The sequence below is a fragment of the Nyctibius grandis genome, chromosome 2, assembly GCF_013368605.1.
Source record: "Nyctibius grandis isolate bNycGra1 chromosome 2, bNycGra1.pri, whole genome shotgun sequence".
NCBI classification, from domain to species: Eukaryota; Metazoa; Chordata; class Aves; order Nyctibiiformes; family Nyctibiidae; genus Nyctibius; species Nyctibius grandis.
Window position 1 is genome coordinate 101284669 of NC_090659.1, and position 19207 is coordinate 101303875.

Here is a 19207-nt window from a genome sequence, read left to right on the forward strand (position 1 = left end):
CCAGGGCTCAGTTCTGGGGCCAGTGCTGTTCAATATCTTTATAGATGATCTAGACATAGGGATTGAGTGCACCCTCAGCAAATTTGCAGATGACACCAAGCTGGGTGGGAGTGTCGATCTGCTGGAGGGTAGGAAGGCCCTACAGAGGGATCTGGACAGGTTAGATAGATGGGCCGAGACCAACAGCATGAAGTTCAACAAGGACAAGTTCCGGGTCTTACACTTCGGCCACAATAACCCCATGCAGCACTACAGGCTGGGGGAAGAGTGGTTAGAAAGTGGCGTGGCGGAAAGAGACCTGGGGGTGCTGATCGACAGCCGGCTAAACATGAGCCAGCAGTGTGCCCAGGTGGCCAAGAAGGCCGATGGCATCCTGACCTCTATTAGGAATAGTGTAGCCAGCCGGTCTAGGGAAGTGATCGTCCCTCTGTACTCGGCACTGGTGAGGCCGCATCTTGAATACTGTGTCCAGTTCTGGGCCCCGCACTTCAAGAAAGATGTTGAGGTGTTGAAGCGAGTCCAGAGGAGGGCGACCAAGCTGGTGAAGGGTCTGGAGGGTCTGACCTACGAGGAACGGCTGAGGGAGCTGGGGTTGTTTAGCCTGGAGAAGAGGAGGCTCAGAGGTGACCTTATTGCAGTCTACAACTACCTGAAGGGAGGTTGTAGCGGAGTGGGAGTCAGCCTCTTCTCCCAGGCAACTAGCAATAGGACAAGAGGACACAGCCTCAAGCTTCACCAGGGGAGGTTCAGGTTGGACATTAGGAAGTATTTCTTCCTAAGAAATACTTAGCACACTAAAGGGCATTTAATTTCATCAATAATTAAGAAGAATTCAAGTTTGCAAGCTACACTGATCTCCTTTCATGGGAGGAAGATGTAGCAGAACCACCTCCAAAGTGTTCCTCAGGGCTTCACCTAGGGTCAAGCCTGGCCAAGGTACAAGCCTTCCCCATTGCTCTTCAAGGGCTTCTGTCAGGTACAGAGTGGTAAGACAGCCAGCAGTCTCTCAGGCTCTCATTAGATATTGGAAGGGGCTGCCCAGGGAGGTGGTGGAGTCACCATCTCTGGATGTGTTTAAGAAAAGACTGGACATGGCACTTAGTGCCATGGTCTATTTGACATGGTGGTGTCAGGGCAATGGTTGGACTCGATGATCCCAGAGGTCTCTTCCAACCTGATTTATTCTGTGATTCTGTCATTCTGTATTGCCGTTATTCTCAGCTGACTAACACACTCTAGGGAACTTGCAAGTGTAACCCAGACTGAAGATCTCATTGCTGGGGCTGGGCAACTTCAAATTAAGGCTGACATTGCTGAGTGTCATAATATTATTTCTCCTTTTGAGCTGTAGAATTTTATTTTGAAGTAGTAACTAGGATTTTCTTTCCTTCTGTCAGCATCTTTCTGAAAGGATCTAATAAACCTGCTTATCAGATGACTGAGTTTTGCATGTGGATTGCTGGTTTCCTCCTTTAGAACTGTCTATATGTCGCGTTAATTAAAGCCTAGCAGATTATTAAATCGGTGGAATGAAGAACCAGCAGGATTTTCAGTCTTTATACTTTGCAGGACCTTTTCCAGCTCAGAGTGCTTTCCTTCTGTATCAGTTAACCAATAAGAAGTCATACAGATTTATCCTTTTTTCCTCTGAAGGAAGTGTTGTGTTTCAGAGTGGTGCTGCTGGTTGCTCACTGCAGAATGTACGTTTGAAGAATCCAAAGCCTTTTTTATTAACAGCAGATGTCAAGTAGTCCTGTCAAAATACCAAGGGTTTATTTGATAGCAGTTAATTCTCTGGCTTTTTATTAAACATCCACAAGAGTTATTTGCATGGTGGACAGAAACACTAATTACCTTTTTTATTTTTTTGGAGGATGTGATTTCCTGAGAGTAAATTCCTGTGGATGTGGTCTATCTTGATTTCAGTAAAGTGTTTGACACGGTCTCCCACAGCATCCTCGCAGCTAAACTGAGGAAGTGTGGTGTGGATGATCGGGTAGTGAGGTGGATTGTGAACTGGCTGAAGGAAAGAAGCCAGAGAGTGGTGGTCAATGGGACAGAGTCCAGTTGGAGGCCTGTGTCTAGCGGAGTCCCTCAAGGGTCGGTACTGGGACCAGTACTATTCAATATATTCATTAATGACTTGGATGAGGGAATAGAGTGCACTGTCAGCAAGTTCGCTAATGACACAAAACTGGGAGGAGTGGCTGACACACCGGAAGGCTGCGCAGCCATTCAGAGGGACCTAGACAGGCTGGAGAGTTGGGCGGGGAGAAATTTAATGAAATATAACAAGGGCAAGTGTAGAGTCCTGCATCTGGGCAAGAACAACCCCATGTACCAGTACAAGTTGGGGGCAGAGCTGTTGGAGACCAGCGTAGGGGAAAGGGACCTGCGGGTCCTAGTGGACAGCAGGATGACCATGAGCCAGCAGTGTGCCCTTGTGGCCAAGAAGGCCAATGGCATCCTGGGGTGTATTAGAAGGGGTGTGGTCAGCAGGTCGAGAGAGGTTCTCCTCCCCCTCTACTCTGCCCTGGTGAAGCCGCATCTGGAATATTGTGTCCAGTTCTGGGCCCCTCAGTTCAAGAAGGACAGGGAACTGCTAGAGAGAGTCCAGCGCAGAGCCACGAAGATGATTAAGGGAGTGGAACATCTCCCTTATGAGGAGAGGCTGAGGGAGCTGGGTCTCTTTAGCTTAGAGAAGAGGAGACTGAGGGGTGACCTCATTAATGTTTATAAATATGTAAAGGGCAAGAGTCATGAGGATGGAGCCAGGCTCTTCTCAGTGACATCCCTTGACAGGACAAGGGGCAATGGGTGCAAGCTGGAGCACAGGAGGTTCCACTTAAATTTGAGGAAAAACTTCTTTACGGTGAGGGTGACCGAACACTGGAACAGGCTGCCCAGAGAGGTTGTGGAGTCTCCTTCTCTGGAGACATTCAAAACCCGCCTGGATGCGTTCCTGTGTGAGATGGTCTAGGTGGTCCTGCTCCGGCAGGGGGATTGGACTAGATGATCTTTCGAGGTCCCTTCCAATCCCTAACATTCTGTGATTCTGTGATTCTGTGATTCAGTAATTATTACAGTTTGACAGGTGCTCTGAAATATCAGTGGCAGATTCGGGCATATTTGAAATTAGAGCGTAAAATAGTTAATAACTAATAGGAGTTGATGGGGAAGAGGGAAGCAAAAGACTTGGATAGAAAATTGTCTTTTCTTTTTCTTTTAAATGTATATGATATTATGGGATTGGCTGGCATTGCAGAATCCCTGTGCTGTTGCAAATTAAAATGGTTTTGAAGTTGAGTCAACCATTTCGTATTCATCTTCTGTGTCAGAAAAAAAGCCTTTATGTGACAATAAGTTTACTGGGACATTATTAAATCGTTTAATCCAGTTGTTTGATGAGTTCCATGCCCTGATCACTTATAACCATGAAAGATGATGTATATATCAGAGAAACAATGTTTTGATGAGTGTGTTTATTTTGCTTGTTGAGTTTATAATGCTGGTGTTTTGCTTCTACCTTCACTTCCACTTAATCCAAGGAGTTCATTTGAGTAATGTGTTTCCACACAGAATGCCTTTCAGGAAAATCTTTCAGGTTCTTTATAGATGCCTTATATTCACTTTCCTCCCCGCCGTAGATTCACAGCCTTTCTTCCCTTCCTTGCTCTCTGCCCCAAATACACTTTTTCACATGCATGGCTCTGTAAGCAAAAGGTGGCATTAATGGGATCACTCACATGCTTAAAGGTGTCCCTGGTTTTGTATATCTCTTAAACAGAGACATTATTTTCACCTTGCTCTATGGGGTTCAGATTCAGGTAATGATTTCTAACAAATTCTCTGGGCATCTTGTTCATCTGTACAGGACCCATAAATGTAATACTATGAACTCTATGGAGGCTATGTTTATAAGGCAAAATAAACGTGGTCCAGGGACCAGTCCCTTGCTCAAGGCCAAGTGGCACCGGCTGTCCCCTCATCCCCACTGCTGAGGACACGCTTTCCAATAGCTGGCTTGCTCTGAGCAGAGCTCTTCAGAGCAGTTCGTAACAAAACCAGAGCTGCTGAGTCAGGTGGACAAACCCGGGTACGGTGCTTCGGCCTTGTCAATGGCCATCTTTTATTTAGCAGTGTAGATGAGCCCCCTGAGCTTCACTTCTTTGCAAGTCATCCCTTGAACTAGCTGCATTGCTATTAGACTTGCCTGATTCACAAGACTGGATCATCCTGCTCTGATCATAAAGCAAAAGTGCTGGTGACACATGGGCCAGCTTCTTGGGAACCTTTGCTCATGTAGGTGAATGTGGGATGGCCCCGCTAAGACACAGGAATGCTGAGGGGGCAGAAATGGACCCAGTATCTAATAAATTTCTGGTTTCTGTATGCTAGTTTACATGCTTCAGCAAATAAAACGTGGTTATATCAGCAGAGTGTATTTGTCTTTGGCTTCTGTTTGACACTTCCACTGGCAAAATTGCTACAGCTGGAGTCGTAAGCAAATGATTTCTTTATTATTCATAGCAGCAGGTGCTGCAACAGCCTTTTGGCTAGAGTTATACTCTCTTGGTCCATGGTTTCTATATATTTGATTAGATGGTGCCATGCTGCTCAGATGGGATGCTAGTCCTCCAATAAATGTATTTTATTACACAATCAGCTACATAGTGCATTATCATTATTATTTCCATAAATCACTTTTCATTGGCAGCTCTCTGTTGCCACTTGGGATTGTTCCAGCGACAATTTGCATCCTTTTTGTATGGCATCCTAAAAAGATTTTGGAAGTTAACATAGCCCAGGTTTGATTTTATAATAGCTGGTGCCCTTCTGGCTACGCTAGAACACAGAAACCAGCTATCCAAGCAGGACTGGCAGATTTGTTTTGATTCACATATCGTTTATGTATTCTTCAAGAAGTGCTTACCCCAAGATCCAGTACGGCAATTTAGGCATCTGTGCTTATGCCAGAGTCGTGATACTAAAAATCAGGTGCCTGTCCCCAGGAGAGTTATTGAGAACAACACGGCTCGCTGCACAGTGGAAGGACAGAATGATGTTCCCCACACAGAAACATAGCCCAAAACCCAGCACGCTGATGTGGGACCAGCCTGTCCCTTGCCAATCGACACAGTGTGTCACTGAATTTCCCACTCCTCTATGGAAGTGAGATGCTTCTGCTAGAGCCCTCTCCTGAGGGCTCAGCACTGACTCTTTAAGTGATGCTGCTAGAGAAATTTTGGCTTGTAGTGCTGTAGTTCTGCTACTTACTCTTTGCAGAATGGGCCAACATATAAAGGCTTGGGAAATAAGTTGAATTTCCTCTTCAGCCAGATGGGATTCAGAAGCACATTCTCCCTTTCTAGGCTGTAGAAGACCTAAGGGCAAGCAAATCCTCCAGCCTCTCTAAAAGCAAGAGCAGAAGAGGTCTGGCACGAGGGTCTGTGCAGGTACCACAGAGCCTGGCACTGGTGGGCCCTCACTGGGGGAGGGGGCTCAGCTCCAGTCTCTGTGGACATTTCACCATCACTGAGCTAAAAAGCAAAAGGGAGCCTGGATGAAATCTATACAAATCAATTCAGCCCAGGGAAGCATACAACAGCGTGCAGGAGCCAGAGCGGGCCTCAACTTGGAACAAAAGCCAAGCTACAAGTTGCCGTTAACAAAACCTGACTCAGACTCAGCCAGTCATTATTTTCCCATCTAGAACTGACCACCTCACTTGGTCCCTGCTGGCTAAAGACAGGCTAACTTCAGCTGCTGCGCAGGCAGACCTTCAGACTGAGTAAGAGTCTTTTTTACAATGAGTCACCATCCCTGGAGGTATTAAAAAGACGTGTAGGTGTGGTGCTTAGGAACATGGCTTAGTGGTGGACTTGACAGTGCTAGGTTAATGGTTGGACTTGATGATCTTAAAGGTCTTTTCCAACCTAAATGATTCTGTGATTCTAGGAAATTGCCTTGCAGAAGGGAAAACAACTGTAGGCTAGCTGTGCTTTTCCTATTACTAAGAAAGATGGTTAACCAATTTAGTTCCATGCTTAGAGGAGGAATTTTCCAACATCTCAGTAAAACTCTTCACTAAATAAAAGGTAAATAAAAAACATGTTTTTATAGACAGATTCCTATCAGGGCTGCAGAGACAGTATTTACTGAAGAGAGAACAGAGCACTTGGTGCATCTGATGAAAAGGTGCAGATGGTTGTCCACATGAGGACAAGCAGATAACAAGAACAGGGAGTGTGTCACTGCAAGGTACAGGAGTGGCTTGCCTTTTCAGCTGGCTGCAGACTGGGCATTTCACACCTGTGAGTTCACTGGTATCTGGAAGGATCAGTTCAGCCTTCTGTTTAATTAAAAAAAAAATAATTAGGTGCAGTTTCATCCATTATGCTAGTTTAATTTACAGGCCGCATTGCTGGGAGAGTTTGTGGATCTATCATATGAAAGGAGAACAGGTGATATGCATTTAATCACTGGCAGCAACCTCCTCATTTGGGCACTGAAAGCTATTAAAGAGAAAAGTAATGGACCAAGAGGTGCCTCCAAGTATGGTGTTAATGGTACCACTTTCCATTAGCATGGCAGACTCAAAGCAGGGAGATGAAAAATATGAAGAAAACAACACAGCAAGTCAGTTTGGCCATGTCCCTCAGACAGAGGGACCCTCTCCTGGTCACAGGTGGACAAGAACCATCGCTCTAGGGCTCCAAGCTGCTATAGCCACAGTATCCTCTGTTTCCTGCTTGTCAGTACAGCTGCCCATCCGTGCTGCACCAGCAGCCTGCATGCTGCCTCCCCGAGCCGCACCGGCATCGTGAGGCACTTTCAGGCGTGTTCAAGTGTGCCGGACCTTGTGTTCTCTTGCAACACATGCCCTGCTTGTGCCAGAGACTGCTCCTAAGCTCACTCCCTGCAAGACAGGTGAACCTGGTTTGGGAATGGGCACCAGGTTGTCCTTAGCAAGCAAAACTAGATATTCCCCATGATTTTTATTGATGACCTCTGGATTTTATGGCCTATTTAAGGTGGTGGTGATGTTTAAGTATGACATATATTGTCATCCTGAAATGTGGAACTTATCTGAAGGGAAAAAAAAGTATAATTATTAAACTAAATTTAATTTATTTCTTACAGATGCTGTTTCAGAAGCTGTGTAAGGAAAAAGCAGGTAATACACTGCATTACTTCTTCAAAGTTTCTTGGTGGCTTGTGTACACATGCATGTGTCGATGGAGGACCCACAGGAATCATAGAATCATAGAATGTGCTGCTCTGGGTTTCAGTTGTTTAGTGCACTTGCTTGCTGTTGTTCATGAGGTAGTGGTGTAGCACTTACATGGTTCTTAGGAAAGCGGATAATTCAGCAACTTTCGACTTAGACGTTGCAAGATGAGTTCTGAAATAACAGGGATAAAACCAAGTATTCGTTATTGGTGTCAGAGTGGGACTAAAGGGCTTCCCGTGGTGCTGGCGGGCGTAGGGTGAGTCAAGGTGAGGTGTACCTGAGCGCTTTTTCTGGCTCAGTGCTCACACAGCAGCAGAGTCTGGTGAAGAGGCTTGTTACAGAGGCACATTTTCCAAAAGGTGTAACACCCCACCCCATGCCTTGTCTCCAGTGGCAGAGTCATGGTGCCCAAATCACTCCTTAGCATGAGCTCACTAGCTGGTTAATGCAGTTGTCAATATTAACAGCATTAGTGAGTTTGACCATTATGGGGAAATTATTTAGTTACAGCTAATGTTCCATGAGGCACCAAGATCAGAGCAGTAAGAAGAGTTAAAGACATGGATACCCTTTACCCAAATACGTTAGCATGCCAGGAGCTCAGGAAAAGTTTGGATAGACAGATATACAGACTGAGATCCTGATTCAGCAAGATACTTAACACGCAATTAAACCCACATTTGACAAAACCAATTCATTGCAACGGGGAGTAAGCTACTGCTTGGATGATTGGCTTAATTGAGGGTAAATGTCCTTATTAAATTGTAATGAAGCACAATTAAGAAATACAGAGAAAAGTAACTGCTTCCCAGAATGTGGGTTACTGGAATTTAATAACAGCCCCACAGTTTTGCGAAAAGAAATGTCCCCAAAGTCTAAGTGAATCCTCATTCCCACAAAAGCCTTGGCCAGCTAGAAATGTTTCAGTCATAAAACAACTGACCTCTGGAGTCGCCCATTTCCAACTGCTTTTTCGGTTTCATTAGTCAATATGTATGCAGTGTGTGTCAATTTAAATTAAAGCAATTGGAGGTCGTTGTTGTAATTATCCCTCTGTCCCTAGATGACTTAACACTTTTTTTGGCCCGAAGGACTAGTTTAAGCCAGTTTGCTAACTCAGTGATTTCTTCTTGCTCAGAGTCGCATCTGTCTCTGCTCTAAATTGCATCCTCAGTTCTTTCCAAGGGCCACCTTAACTCGGTTAGAAACAGATAAACGAAGCCTTTTGCAGCCAATGTCGCTGATTCAATGGCTCTGCTGGCAAATGTGCTGACTTAGCAAAATGCCAGAAACCCTGGCCTAGAAAACTCAGGTCTCCGTAGGCAATTTTGCCCTCATGTACTTAACATCAGGTCAACAAAACATGAAGGCTGTTAAGCATACCGTAAATATAAGTATTTTCATTCAAGTTCTGTGCACATTAACTTTTTCTGCTTTACGAGTTGTACGTGTATTTATTCCATGATGATATTTGCCAGTGAAACATATGCCTGTTTTTTTCCAAAGCTAAACAAATCCCATCGATTTTGAGACTGATTTAGCAATTGTTTTTAGTGTTTTCATTGCTTGGATCAAAACCTCTCTGTGACATTGAAAACTTGCTTTATAAAGAAAAGGAAAATGCATCAATGACACATAAATTTTAAATAAAACTGTTTATTTATCAGGACTCCCATTTTTTACTATGATTAATTTTTGAATTGTTTTACTTTTATGATAACATTAATTTTGTCACCAAAAGAGATAAAGTTTAGCACCCATCTTTACAGTAGAACATGATGGTTGAAAATTTGATAACTGCAGGTATGAAAGAAGAATGACAGGTCATTTTCTGACACAGTTTTGTCACTGAGGTGGAACTTTAATCATTGAAATCTAGCATATGATAGAGCTGGTAATAAATTTATCATTAAAATGCTTCTGGCAGAAAATGCCCATCTCTTCAAACTGAACCATTTTCCAGGAAAAGGTTGGCATCCATTAATTTCTATTTCAAATCATTTCTGTAAAATAGGTGCACACGTCTGGACATGAGGTGATCTAACAGTTTTCAAAGTGAGAAGTTTTGATTTTTATTTGGCTTTCAAACTTTTGGCTTTGAAATTTGTTATGTTAAAGCATTTAAAAAAAAAACAGGGATAAAACATGGTTTAAATTTAAAAATTGACCAGATCTATGTCTTGGACTGAGGGACAGGGTTCCTTCCACATTTGCAGTTCCTAAACATTTCTGGTGTTTTCTCTGCTTTTTGAATAAGAAATTTTTTTTCTGTTTTGGAATTTCTCATGTGAGAAGAAAACCCTTCCTGCCTGTATCGGCCACGTACAGAACACAGCACTCTTGTGCTCAAGTTCATTTTCTGCACCACTTTCCTCTTACATTATCACTTATTCTTTCTCATTCGCTTTTGTAATTTTTTCTTCTGACCTCTTTCTTGGGAACATCTCACTCAAGCTACAGCTCTCAAGGCCCAAAAGTGTCATTTCCTGGAGTCCCAGTGGGTCATAGTGGGGCAGCACTCTGCCCTCCCCTCCATACAGCATCAACCGTTTCAGATGTAGACAGCCCCTCTAACCCCATCCCAGCAGGAGCTGGGGATGCACAGGGTGGCTCAGAGTTGCTGCAGCCAGGGTGGGGGGCTTCTGCAGCCCTTTCCCCAGGGATGGGCTGTCCTTGGCTTCTAGTCATTCTGCATGTAAACCATATTTGTGTGTGAGAGGAAAAAAACCCTGCTCTTTGGACTATTATTCTCTCTCTTGCTTGTATTTTATTTTACTTTTTTTTTCAAATAAATGCAATATTTGGGGGTTTCTGTTCCCTGAATTTATAATCATAGAATCATTTTGGTTGGAAAAGACCTTTAAGATCATCAAGTCCAATTGTTAACCTAACACTGCTGAGTCCACCACTAAACCATGTCCCTAAGCACCACATCTACTGGTCTTCTAAATACCTCCAGGGATGGTGACTCCACCACTTCCCCAGACAGCCTGTTCCAATGTTTGACCATCCTCTCAGTGAAGAAATTTTTCCTAATATCCAATCTAAACCTCCCCTGACGCAACTTGACGCAATACAAATATGTATTTGCAGTGGGTGCCTCGCAATATGTTAAGCAGGGTATCTGAAAGGTGTCCTAAGGAAAGACAAAGCTGCACAGACCACCCAGGCCTCCCGGGCAACCTCCTTTGAAGTACTAGTATTGCTGGCAGTGTTGCTGAGTGCCAGACAGGCCTAGTACCATTATTTCCAGAAGTAATAACACTGGTACTGGTGAATGCACTGGAAATAATGATGTTCTGACCATTGAAAAAATTGTACATTAAGAAAAAGTATTAAATAGTGGCAAGATACTACTCTAGAGGCATGAATTTATTCTGTTTTCTGTTTTCTTTTGTAGCAGCAACGTGCAGCGTGGGCCAGTGTCTCCCTGGGGACCAGGGACAGACATGGGGACAGGGTCAGACTCTGCCCCAGGATGGCTGGACAGGGCTCTGGGAACAGGGATGGGCCAAGGATGGGATGGATTGTCAATCTGCAGGTCAGGTCCCGTGGCCAGGCAGGGCTCTGGCAGAGCTGTACAACAGCCCTGCTGCAGCGTCGTGGGCCTGGGATGGACAGCCCTGGGTTGGGCTGAAATGGGGTTCCAGAAAGACTTGGAAATTTATTTATTTGTATACTTATATAACTGCACACTATTAAGTAAGTGCTATTTTATTAGTAGTTAGACCTAAGTTGCAAATGTGGTGTGACCCTCACCCTTTAAGATGTAGTTAGCGAAGTGGAAGAGACAGTTGCAAGAGAGAATGAGCACTTTGGAGTGGAAAAGCTGGTTTTCATGTAGACAGGCTTACTCTTGGTCTGTAGGTTAGCAAGTTGTCCGTTGGCTTTCTGTAGAAGCAGTAGACAGGAAGACGATTCACACTTGTATTCCTTGTACTTGATGGCATGAATAAGCAAGTTTTATGAATATGTAAAAAATATCCTATTCTATGGCTTTACCAAGATCTGTGAAAACACCAGCTTCGTCCACTGAACCCTGCTTTCTTTGAGGATGAACATGGCTATCCTGGTGGCAACTGTGGTTCCAACCAATGAACTATGTTCCTGCTGTCATTAATAGAAGGTGGCATTAATAGGACTGCCCCAGTCCCATCGCCATGCAATAGACGACTTTGTTCAAGTCATTATCGTTGATGCTTTTCTTCTCGTATTGCCAGGTATATAACACCAAACCCCGTCTGCACAACCTATCTCTGTTCTGGACTTGTAACCCAGGAGATCCTAATTGTCTGCAAACGCCTTGGTCAGCTGCTCCTCTTGCCATCAGATTGCTGCTGGGTTTTTAGATAGCCTGCGGTAGTCACTATTAAAACCTGGCTGGCTGATGCTATGCATCTTTACTATCTCTCAGTCTCTCTCTTAGTAAAAATCATTCTATTCAGCTTGAGCATTCTAGCTCCCTAATGTATTTTAAAGTTATCACCACATAACTCAAGATGACTAACACAGAGCACACTTCATCACTGGTAGGGAAAATGAGCTTTTACTTTGCTGACAAAAATTTGAAGTCAGATTAAAAGTTGACACATCCTCTATCTTAGTGGTATGTATGAAACACTAAATATAGCAGCGTGCTCGTGTATTTGCTGATGCATGGTAATGTAGTCTGTAGCGGAACAGCATTGGGCTGGCAAGGAAGATGGTGCACTGCAGTAATACGATAAAATCCTCATGTGACCTTGGTCATTTCAGAAGTACTCTGTGGATAATTGTGTATCCTTGACAGATATATTACAGAATTGAAATAGAGGCAGTTGTGGTCCCAGGACTTTAATGAATAGCCTGATCCTGCAATATTTGTCCAGGCATAATGCTAATTGACTTCAAGGAGAGGTCTCCATTGTGTAAGAAACCAGAACTGTACTGTATAGCAGCTGTATATGAACAACTGCCAACAAAGAGACTGATTCTGGAACAGAGAGGGAACTACAACTCCATCTGGCTCTTGTTAGAAATTGCAGGTGCTTGATTCATCACAAGGTCAAACCTATGTACAGCAGTTCCCACTGATTACATATTTTTGTGTTTCCTTGGTCATATAACATTTTATGCTTATGTTTATATTTTCATAGAATCATAGAATGTTTTCAGTTCAAAGGGACCTTAAAGATCATCTAGTTCCAACCCCCCTGCCATGGGCAGGGACACCTTTCCACTAGACCAGGTTGCTCAAAGCCCCATCCAACCTGGCCTTAAAGACGGCCAGGGAGGGGACAGCCACAACTTCTCTGGGCAACCCGTGCCAGTTTCTCACCACCCTCACAGGAAAGAATTTCTTCCTAATATCTAATCTAAATCTGCCTTCTTTCAGTTTAAAACCATTACCCCTCATCCTATCACTACTTGTCCTTTTAAAAAGTCCCTCTCCCACTTTCCTGTAGGCCCCCTTCAGGTACTGGAAGGCTGCTAGAAGGTCTCCCCAGAGCCTTCTCTTCTCCAGGATGAACAGCTCCAACTCTCTCAGCCTGTCTTCATAGGAGAGATGCTCCAGCCCTCTGATCATCTTCTTGGCTCTCCTCTGGACTCGCTCCAACAGCTCCATGTCCTTCTTATGTTGGGGGCCTCAGAGCTGGATTCAGTACTCCAGGTGGGGTCTCAGGAGAGCAGAGTAGAGGGGTAGAATCACCTCCCTCGACCTGCTGGCCACACTGCTTTTGATGCAGCCCAGGATATGGTTGGCATTTTGCCTTTGCTGCAGTCCCTGAGCAGGAGCTACGGGTTGATCGCACTGTGAAGAGGGAAATGGATGTGGCTCACAGAACCATAACCTGTTCTGGGACTTTCCTCTTGCTTATGGGGAGATGGAGAAGATGATCTCTTTCAGCCTTTCACCTGCCATGGATGCCTGGCAAGTGTGCTGGAGGTGGAGCTGAGGCTGTGGCCATGTGCTCCCTTGTCCCATCCTCTGCAGGGGAGAGCAGCAGCTGGGTTAGATGTTCTGCAGTCCCTCCCAAGACCTAGGTAGTACTCCTGTCTCATGCTGTCATTACTTCAGCTACAAGAGTTTACCCAAGATGAAAACCTGACCTTAAAAAAATGGGGAAAATAAAGCCTCCTTATCCAATGATTCCATGTGTTTACTAGAAAGCAGAGTGGGGTCACTTTGACATGTTTCCAACACGAAGTGGAAATGCTTCTTTTGGATGGAAAAATGAACAGGCTGTTTTCCCCAGCAGTGGTATAGTGAAAGTAGACTAGTGAATAAACCCAGCTGTTTGGTGGCCTTGGCCTGTTAACTAGTTAAACTCTGTGTTGCTCAAATTAGAAGTAGGTAGACTTGGTGCTTGTCTTGCAGTCAGTGCATCAGAGGGTCCTTTCATTTGGCTCCTCTTCTAACTTGTGTGCAGTGCCAGTTTGGCTCCCAAAATTAGGCAGTGATATTGCCTCTTCCTGCCTGTATGTTCCTTTCATAAACAGAAATGATAGAACAAACCCCTTCTTTGCTCTTCTGAAAAGGAAAATCTTTGCTACTCAGCTCCTACTGATGTATCGGAGCAGCTGAGGGCAAATAGTGATCCTCAGCTCTCAAAAGCAAGAGGAAAATGAGAACCCTTACTATATATGTCTCAGGATATTGCTGTTTCTAAAAAAAAAAAAAGACAGGTGTAGATTAAAAACATATATGTTTACTGTTTTAATATGTGAATTATAGACAAAAACTTCATCTGTTAAGGACTACTCTGAATTTTATGTAAGAAACTTCTCCACCAATGAAGCAGTAATGTAAAAAGACACTTTATACACATACTAATACTCATGTCACTCTAATGACAATACTAATGTCATTCTAAATATCTTCCTTCGTTTCCCTGCTCCACAGTTCTTTCTCTAACTTTGATTTTCAGTCAGCATTTTTAATAAGAAAGAAAAATATTTAAAAGACTAGAGCTGGTAAATGTTAAAAATAATATCTAGTCAATAATTGCACAAAATATGGGTGGTTTTAGAATGAAGGTATTATAAACATTTTTCCTAACTCATTTTTGTTTACATCTTGGATTGCTAAGGACAGCTGAACACTAAACAGCTGATAGATAAGCTTGGGTTTGTAACTACTTACGAGACGTGACAGGAACCTTGCTGTAAATGGCAATCTAATGCAAATTGATAAATTGCTCTAAAGTTTTGCCTCTGTTGGAATTAGGGGGTGCTGGTTTCCATCAACTAGGGTCAGACATGGAGCCATAGGATTTTCAAGTCATTTTCTTCTGTGACTGAACAAATGGCTGTCAAAGGTTGTGGACAAACAGACATATTCAGCTCCATTGCATCTGAGCAACCAACTTTCTTTAAACTGGGGTTTTCCAAGAGTCATGGCAGAGGGCACATTTTGACATTTAACATTTATTCCAAAAGCAAGCAATGCCTGGAAAATTTTCACTGAATAATAAAAAAACCTAATATACCTGTTTTCTGTTTCAATTAGACCTTTCCCTAGACCTCTCTGATAGCCACAATGCAAGCTATGTCCTTGTCTTTTATTTCCTGAGCAAGGTATAACTTCAAAAGTTTGAACGTTAGGCATTTTAAAGTATGCGAGCAGCAAAATAAATCTTTGGTGTTTTATAATGCTACCTGAGCATTACAGCTCTGAGAGAGAGACACACGCATGGAAGAATAAGCTATATAGCAGGAGCCTTTTGTTTTCACAGAAAGCATTCCTCACAGGTAACAGTTCCAGCAATTTTAGTGTTCCCCATTAGAAAATATTTCCCTCATGTAACAATTCTCTAGATTTGTTTTTTTCCTATTTAACTATTTAGGATCAATTCTTAAGGAGTAATTTGTGAGTTTTGTGCTGTGTCAGAGTGACAAGTATCTCCCCTCTGAAAGGCTCAGGACACAAGATAGATTCTGTGGTTTTTCTTTGTGAATCAGGCAGGCAAACAAAAAGGAATGCTTCTGGCTGGAGCGTATGCTTAATGTAAGTTATTTGGGATAATAAAGCTATCAAACAAAGCAGACAGCTTCTGACCTTTTGCAACATAGGACTTTTTGTGGGACTGTAGTCAGACCATTCCACCACTTCATGTTATTGAACAACCTGCCATGGTGCAACCTCTGCTCAGAGGAGATGACCACGGCACAGAAAGACACAGTCTGTGTAGCTGTGACTGGCTACGGTCAGATACCAGTTTCCACTTCCATGAGCACCAGAGAGATGAAACCCTTTACTGTTGCTCATGTTAGAATCGAATGCAAGATCTGTAGGCATGAGCCTCAACTCCTTGCAGTTGAGTAATAACCACATTAACTTGAAGGAAGTAATCACTGCATAAGCCTCTCCCTAAATATGATGGGACCACTAGAGGAGGACAAAGAGCTGTGTAGTGTTAATGTCAACGACAGGGGCACCTTCCTGAGAAACAGGAGAGTTGCTTTACCAAGCTTTTCAACTGAAAACCATCCAGTCTGTGCCCTTCCTGTTCTCTGTATTAGATTCCATCCAGGCCAGCAAGTTGCTATGACACAAATGCACATAGAGATGCTGATATTTATTGACTGCTCAGCACAAGGCAAAACCAAATTAGTGATTTCCACCATGCTGTCAAGCCACAGCTGAAGTGCAACAATAGGAGGAGGCCAGAGCTGCATACAAACGCAAAAGATGCGCCAAAGCCATCCCACGTATAATTCCATTACATATAATGGCATTTGTCCGTTGTGATTTAGTCTCTGTGTCTTTATGAAGGCAGAGCTGTAAGAAAGGCAAGTTCAAGAACACAGATGGCCAAGAAGTTTCTTTATATATGGGTATTATTAAGTGGATCTGAAAATGCTGTTCCAGCCTTGGTGAAGTGTTGGCTTTTGACATGGGGTCTGAGAAGGTAATGGCTTTAGGCTTTTACTTGAAATTTTTTTATATTACGTACATACCTACATTGGAATTTTTTCTTGATTCCCAAAGACTCTTATATAAGGCTAGTATATATGTCAGCACAATTTGTTTTAAAGCAAAAGGACAAATTTTTCCCTGGTGTAATTCTTGTGAAAACTAATGGTTTCACATCAGAGTTGACTTAAGCACCAATTCAATGATGGTTTAAAATTAAGCAATATGTTTAAATCGTCAAGAAGTTGCTCAGCACACTCTGTGCAAGGCATAAGTCTGCCTGATTGCCATGCAGGTTTTTAGCATTAGCCACTAACTTGTGAATAGGAAGGACGGACTGTGAAGTGTGTAATGTTTGAGATTTGTTTTGGATGACTTCTGCATGGAAATGTAAAAGAAAATGCTGAATTTACTTTTAAGCAAAGTTGATTAAAAATTCATTTATTCTGTGAACTGAAACTGATAATATTTTTTTAATTACTTGAACAGTTACAGTTGTCATTGTATATTGCTTGGTAGTAACTGCCGTTTTCTGGAATTCTTAGCTTACCAGGGGTGTAAGTATTTCTTCTGACTTTAGAATCATAGAATCATAGAATGTTAGGGGTTGGAAGGGACCTCTGGAGATCATCGAGTCCAACCCCCCTGCCAGAGCAGAATCAATCTAGGACAGGTTACACAGGAACGCATCCAGACAGGTCTTGAAAGTCTCTAGAGAAGGAGACTCCACAATCTCTCTGGGGAGCTTGTTCCAGTGCTCTGTAACCCTTATGGTAAAGAAGTTCTTCCTCATGTTGAGGTTGAACTTCCTGTGCTCTAGTTTGCATCCATTGCCCCTTGTCCTATCGCAGGGCACAAGTGAAAGGAGGTTGCCCCTTTCCTCTTGACACCCAGCCCTCATATATTCATACACATTAATCAGATCCCCTCTCAGTCTTCTCTTCTCCAGTCTCTCAGCCTTTCCTCATAAGGCAGGTGTTCCAGTCCCTTAATCATCCTCGTAGCCCTCCATTGGACTCTCTCCAGTAGATCTTTGTCCCTCTTGAACTGGGGAGCCCAGAACTGAACGCAATACTCCAGGTGAGGTCTCACCAGGGTAGAGTAGAGGGGGAGGAGGACCTCCCTCGATCTGCTGGACACATTCTTCTTAATGCACCCCAGGATACCATTGGCCTTCTTGGCCACAAGGGCACATTGCTGTCCCATGGATAACTTGTTGTCCACCAGGACTCCAAGGTCCTTCTCCATGGAGCTGCTCTCTAGCAGATCGCCTCCTAACCTGTACTGGTGCATTTTATTACTCCTTCCCAGGTGCAGGACTCTGCACTTATTCTTGTTGAACCTCATTAGGTTCCTCTTTGCCCAGCTCTCCAGTCTGTCCAAATCACGCTGAATGGCCGCACAGCCTTCAGGTGTATCAGCCAAACCTCCCAGCTTCGTATCATCAGCAAACTTGCTGAGAAGACACTGTCCCTTCATCAAGGTCGTTGATGAAGATGTTGAACAGGACTGGACCCAGCACTGATCCCTGGGGGACTCCACTAGTTACAGGTCTCCAGCTGGACTTGGCACCATTGATTACCACTCTTTGGGCTCTGTTGTGTAGCCAGTTCTTAATCCATCTCACTGTCAGTTCTTCTACCTCACACTTCCTGACTTTGCTCACGAGAATGTCATGGGAAACTGTGTCAAACGCCTTGCTAAGGTCAAGGTAGACTAAATCCACTGGTCTCCCTGCATCTACCCATTCAGTCACGACATCACAGAATGCTATCAGGTTAGTCAAGCATGATTTCCCCTTGGTAAATCCATGCTGACTACTCCTGATAACCTTCTTCTCTTCCATGTGCTTAGATATGACCTCCAGAATGAGCCACTCCATCATTTTTCCAGGGATGGAGGTGAGGCTAACTGGTCTGTAGTTTGCTGGATGTTCCTTCTTGCCTTTTTTGAAGACTGGAGTGACATTGGCTTTCCTTCAGTGCTCAGGCACCTCTCCTGTTTGCCACGATCTTGTGAAAACGCTGGAGAGCGGTAGAGCAACAACATCAGCCAGTTCTCTCAGCACTCTTGGGTGCATCTCATCGGGGCCCATGGACTTGTGTGTATTCAATTTCTGTTACTGATCACTAACCCAGTCTTCACTGACTAGTGGAGAGTCTTCCCTCCTCCAGGCTTCCTCTCCTACATCCAGGGTCTGAAGATCACAAGGGCTGGTTTTAGGATTAAAGACTGAAGCAAAGAAGGTATTCAGCAACCCTGCCTTCTCTGCATCCTCGGTTATCAGGGCTGCCGCCTCATTCAGCAGAGGGCCGACACTTTCCTTGTTCTTCCTTTTGCTACTGATATATTTGAAGAAGCCCTTTTTGTTCTCTTTTACTTCCTTTGCCAGTTTTAGTTCTAAGAGGGCTTTGGCCTTTCTTGTTGCCTTCCTACATGTCCTGACAACTTCCCTATAGTTCTCCCAAGTGACAAGACCCTTCTTCCTCAAACTGTAAATTTCTTTCTTCCGCGAGATTTCCTTCAGAACCTCCTTGCTCATCCATGCAGGTCTCATAGCATGTCTACCCAATTTTTTACTCAAGGGAACGCACCTATCTTGGGCTTGGAGGAAGCGGTATTTAAAAACTGACCAACTTTCTTGGGCTCCTTTGCCCTCCAGAGTCTTAGCCCATGGGATTCCTGCAAGTAGATCTTTGAAGAGTACAAAGTTGGCCCTGCGGAAGTCCAGGGTTGTAATCCTACTTATTGCCCTACTTCTACCTTGTAAAATACTAAACTCCACCATGTCATCATCACTGTCGCCAAGGCTGTTCCCAACCTTAATGTCCCCAACTAGTCTTTCTTTATTCGTTAATACAAGGTCCAGCAGTGCACCTCTTCTAGTTGTTTCCTCCACTACCTGAATTAAGAAGTTATCATCAATGCACTGCAAGAGCCTTTTTGACTGAACATGTCTAGCTGTGTGGGCTTCCCAACAAATATCAGGGTGATGAAAGTCACCCATCAGTACCAAGGAGTGTGTTCTAGAGGCTACCTCCAGTTGTCTGTAGAAGGCCTCATCAACATCTTCTTCT

The 19207-nt window shown here is 43.8% G+C and overlaps 1 protein-coding gene across 2 annotated transcripts in view; it reads left to right on the plus strand.

Moving 5' to 3' along the window:
- STARD13 (StAR related lipid transfer domain containing 13) overlaps positions 1–19207 on the plus strand; it is a 325192-nt gene that overhangs the window by 133880 nt on the left and 172105 nt on the right. For both annotated transcript variants that reach the window (XM_068418853.1, XM_068418877.1), the window contains one exon: positions 7144–7177. In XM_068418853.1, the coding sequence (XP_068274954.1) occupies positions 7144–7177 (34 nt within the window). The remainder of the gene's footprint in view (positions 1–7143; positions 7178–19207) is intronic.